This window comes from Neovison vison, chromosome 9, assembly GCF_020171115.1.
Source record: "Neovison vison isolate M4711 chromosome 9, ASM_NN_V1, whole genome shotgun sequence".
Classification (NCBI taxonomy): Eukaryota; Metazoa; Chordata; class Mammalia; order Carnivora; family Mustelidae; genus Neogale; species Neogale vison.
In genome coordinates, this window is record NC_058099.1 from 35,663,048 (window position 1) to 35,667,945 (window position 4,898).

Sequence of the window (4,898 nt, forward strand, 5' to 3'; positions counted from 1 at the left end):
GTTTCCCCTGGATCTCCCACCTCCCCCTCCCTTGAACACCTGAGTATGTTATCTGCAGCCTTGTCCATGTCACTAAATTAGGAGTTCACCAAGTGCTGGGACCGTATCTGGTTGACTCCCATGTTCCCTAGGCAGAACCTGGTACACAGTCAGTGCTCGGCCAGTGTGTATTGAATAGAGAAGTGAATGACTAAATTCATTGAGAAATGAATGACTAAATTCACTGAGAAAAAGTGACAGAATGAATGAACAAATGCTTGAGTAAGGAAGGAAGGAAGACTTATTGAGCAGATGGAGTGGATGGAAGGATGGATAGATGGATGGATGGGAGGGAGAATGGATGAGTGGATGGATGGGAGGGAGAATAGGTAGGTGGGTGGGTGGATGAGTAGGTGAATGGGTTGATGGTTAAGTGGGTAAATGGGAGCAGGTGGGTGGATGGATGTATGGATGAATGGGTAAGTAAGTGGATGGATGGATGGATGGATGGGTGGATGGTAGGTAAGTGGGTGGATTAGCAAGTGAACAAGTGAGGAAAACTCAGGGCTTGACAGACTGCCCATTGCCTGAAGAGTGAGGTCAAGCTCCCCACCATTTCTTTGTTTTCAGTCACGTGATTCCAGCCTGCAGACCTTCCTTTCACTGACCCAGAGAGGTTGTGACCATGCAGCACAGGGACAGAGCTCCAGGCCTGGGTCCTGATACTTGGGTCCAGCTGAAAGGCACCTGACCTGGACCAGAGCTGACTTTGCTCACCCCACCCTGCACTTCTATCTCTGCCCATCTGGAGCTTCCATGCCCAGGTTATTTCTTTGTGTCTAGATATGCTCGCCTACCTCTGATATCTGGGCACCTCTGAGAACAGGCCCCTGCTGAGTTCTGAGAAAGGCACCACCCAGGACCCCTTCAAGGAAGGACTTCAGGGTCAGCCTCAACCACAGAGTTGCTTTGCCGAGGTCAAAACTTGGGGGACAGGAATGGGGGTGGGCAGCGCTCAGAGACCGAGCAAAGGCAGAAGGTGTGTATTAAGGGCCTGCATTATAATTTGACTTTTTCCTCTATCTAGTCCTGCTTTCTCCACCCTCCCCTCACAGATGTTGACTCCTATAAACATCTTATACCCCAAGCTTTGTCTCAGTTTTCATTTGTGGGGAATGCAATCTGCAACAGTTCCTTTCCACGTGCATCTACGAAGGCCCTGTTTGGGGTCCGGAGTGACCAAGATAAGCTCCCAAGAACTCCTATTCCTGAGCTGTGCCTCTCCCTTCCCCATATTCCCCTATTCCATCCCTCTCTGCCAGCCTGACACTCCCCCTGCCTCCTTTCCCCCACTATACCTCTGCAGCCCCAAGCCTCTCTCTGAGAGTCCCTCCTGTGGCCAAGATGGCCTGTCTAGGTACCTTAGAGCCCAGACCCTTATCAGGGTCAGTTTTGCCACCCTCAAAGAGTCCTAGGAGAGCCATCCATTCAGGGCTGAATGGAGACATATGAGCCAGGAGACCCAGAAGTTTGCACCCCTCAAACTGCACTCTAAATATAGCACAGCATTTATTTCCCAGTACTGGAAAAAAAAAAAAAGCAGATTTTCTGTTAATAAAAACTGAACATTTCTTTATTCGTAATGAAAACAAGAGCTTTGTTACAGGTTCTTTTGATGTAACATAACATTTTAACTTATTTGGGATTATCTTTCAGTTCATGATTTTTCTATCATTCCTAATGACGCAAGTCATTCACATTCTCTAAGAGCACAAGTGACCTATAAGAAGACAGTAATATAGTCTCATTCAAAATATGTTTCAAAGTCTTCTTTCTGGCTTTCCTGTTAATCAAACAGCTTGTACTTTCTGTGACCATGTTTTTTTCTCTTCTGTTTCATTTTGTAGTTTTCAACACTGGTTCTTGAGAAACCTATATAAGGATATACATTTTCAATTATAAAATAAATTGTTCGTTCCCAAGGAAGCAGTCCTTTGGTTGCAGAATTGCAGGTCTAATTTCAGACAATCGGCAGGGGACAGGCCTCAGGGCTGAGTTCTGTGCGTTGTGCCCTGGCAAGGAACCAAACAACTCCCTCAGCAGAGCATATAAAAATGTAAAAATATCCACTCGAGGGCACTCTTTCTTCTGGTGGCAACAGAACCAGTTTCACCAGTATGCTGGGGTAACCTGAGTGAACTAGCCCTCTGTTCCTGATAAACTCCAGTCATACCCTCATTAGTCCGTAGAGCTGGCCCCCGTGCAATCTGACCCAGTCACTCACTCTTCAGGCCTCCCCTAGGCCCCATCCTGTGGGCAGGATCCAGCTGAATTCTCAGGGGTCGGAGTTGAATTCCACCTGGTCCTGGCCCTGCAGATCTACCAGGCTGGTGGGCACAGCAAGCTGGGATGGGATGACACTGGGAGTTTGACGAATACAACAGGCAGGGAAGGCCAGGAAGGCCAGACTTGGGAGCAGTGGGACAGCAGGAAGGCTTGCTGGTGGGTGAATGGGTCAGTGGGTCTCACCCACCAGCAGAATAAATCCTAGGAACTGAGAGGCCTCACATGAAGGTCCAGAAGTCCCGGGCACCTACCGCCGCTGCAGGCTGGGCATGGCGACCCGGGCCTGTGAAGAGAGAAGCCTCCTGGCGAAACGTGGCCACCGTGAAGCTGTGGCCAGGGACCCCCTGAGGATCCTGGGCCCTCGAGTCACAGCTGAAACAGCACAGGAGGCAGGTGATGGCTACGGTGACCACAAACAGCACCGCCACCACTCCAATCACTGCTGTTTCCATGGCCGTGCAGCAGCTGACCGGCTGAGCAACCAGGGGTGTGTCTTAAGAGTCTTAGCTCCCCATCCGCACCAGGGGGTTCTGGGTGGTAGCAGGCACCCAGCTCTTCCAGCCCCGCTCCTTGTGGGCTCATAGGCAGATGCCGGTCAGAGGCCCTGCAACATGGCCCCACTAGGCCGTTGGGCGCTCCGCATTGCACCAGTCAGACCTCAGTGGGTCTCTGTTACTGTTCTCTAAGCCTTTGGCCAGGATCCCAAGTGCCGCGGTCAACTCCAGTGCCAGCTCCTGGAAGAAGAGCTAATCCTGAAAGATGTGAGCTCAAGACTCCCCGAACTTGGAGGGGCTGAGCAAAAGGGAGCGGAAGACTTTGCTCAGAAAGAACCTTGCCGACCCGGCCCTCCGGTGCCGCCTACCCATTTCAAGAGAGTTTGTCTGCTCAGACAAAAAACAAAATACTCCCCCTCCTGGGGCTCCAGGATGAGCCTGGGCTCCTCCCCTGCAAGAACCTTGGGCCCGTCCTTGAGTAGGCCTATCTGCCGCCTCCTGAGCTCCTGGCTCAGGCAGGAGGCAGGCAGGCAGGTGGGGAGGAGGGCAACGTCAGCCCTGGGCAAGGTCGGGGTGAGAGGGCTGCACGGTCACCTTGAGGGCCACGGGGCCTTCGGCGGAGGCTGCAGTCCCTTCCTACATGGGACTGGAAGAGGGCTGTTTAGAGAGGGCGGGCTACGCTCCCCCTAGGACCTGACCCGCTCGAACGACTAACATCCGGGCTCCTTTGCCCCGCAGTTCCCGAGAAGCCCTCTTCTGCACGGCCTCCCCGCAGTCCTCCCCGCTCACTCGGCCTGCTGCCCACACTCAGGTGCTAGGACAACTTACCCCGGGCTTCCCCAAGTGACAGCGCTGGCTGTACGCGGTGCCATGGCCTTCTGACCCGGGGGCCACCCCACGGGCCACCCCACGGCACACTCATCCCTGGGTGCTACAGCCTTTGTCCTGCTTCCGACAAGGCTCCGGGATGTCTGACGAGCTGTGAGCACTTCCTGAATTCCTTCCTCCGATTGTGGATTGTGTGGGCCCCGGACCCGCACAGCTACCTCCGGCCCCCTCGGTGACTGCACTCAGCCCACCCCCACGCACACCCACGCCGGTCCTGCCCTGCGCAGTCGCAGTTGTGTTCTCCACTCAGCCCTTCCGGGTGAAGGGTGAGTCCGGCCCCGCCGCTGAGTCCGCCAGGAGAGCTGCGTCCTCTCCCTCATTCGCAGCTCTTCTACAGCTAACGCCCTGCCCTAGCCCCCTTCCAGAAAGGAGGCTCTACTCAAACTATGAGCAATAGGACAGAGAGAAACAATGCTTCCGGGTGCCAGACACAGCCAGGCATTAGCTCATTTAATGGTCCAGCAACGTTGGCAAGTGATATTGTCTACATTTCACAGACAAAATGCAAATAGTCAGAAGTTAAACCACCTGCCTGCAGCCTACTGCTGATTAGTCGTAGGGATAACAGGAACACCAAATGGCTGAAGGGGAGGCTTCCCTCCTTTCCCTCCTAGCTCAGTGCTCTTCCAGGGTACCACAGGGCCACGGAGCAATCACCTCTTTCTGCGGCTTTACTGATCGGAGTGCGAAGACTCAGAGAGGGCAAAGGGCCAGCCTGAGGTCACACAGCCTGGGTCTTTTGCAAGCTGTCCAAGGCCCCAGTGAATTTTCTTTAGTACCAGTTTTAGGGAGACGCTTAAGCACAGAATGAGTGACTACTGGGACTCCATGAAGCCTGTCAAACTCTCACTCTTCCTTTTTCCAGGAAGAGCTCAGGGCTCTTCCTCTGTGTGAGCAGCGCTGGGCAAGCTGGGCCCGTGGCAGGAAGCTGGACACCTCGAATTGTTGCTATTAACTGGGGCAACCAGAGCAGAGAAGGAAACATGAACCAATCTGTGGTGTGTTTTTTCAGACTGAATTACCAAAAGCAACTCACCAATTCAGGAAGTAAAAGGCACTAGAGGAATCGGGTTTCAAGCTGAGTTATTTGTTCTCTGACTTCTGGTTTGCCTGTTCTTTGTGGATGCAGAAAAGTGGGAGGCCATCTATGGTAGATGTGTGCTTTTCAGCAGTTTTAAACTGGAATAAAGG

At 53.0% G+C, this 4,898-nt stretch overlaps 1 protein-coding gene across 2 annotated transcripts; it reads right to left on the reverse strand.

The window, feature by feature from the left end:
• Positions 1-1,583: 1,583 nt before the first annotated feature.
• On the reverse strand, positions 1,584-4,492 carry SPAAR (small regulatory polypeptide of amino acid response). Of its 2 annotated transcripts, none has more exons than XM_044265374.1 (2): positions 3,648-4,492; positions 1,584-3,059 (listed from the first exon to the last, which is right to left on the reverse strand). In XM_044265374.1, the coding sequence occupies exon 2, from the start codon at positions 2,775-2,777 to the stop codon at positions 2,544-2,546; it is 234 nt and encodes a 77-aa protein (XP_044121309.1). In that variant the 5' UTR covers positions 2,778-3,059; positions 3,648-4,492; the 3' UTR covers positions 1,584-2,543. The 2 variants fall into 2 exon arrangements, with proteins under 2 accessions (XP_044121309.1, XP_044121308.1); XM_044265373.1 differs by having other exon boundaries at positions 1,584-3,117.
• Between the last annotated feature and the right edge of the window lie 406 nt (positions 4,493-4,898).

Bases quoted from the DNA above. Each gene is read 5' to 3' on its own strand.
- SPAAR (XM_044265374.1), bottom strand. From the start codon at position 2,777: ATGGAAACAGCAGTGATTGGAGTGGTGGCGGTGCTGTTTGTGGTCACC.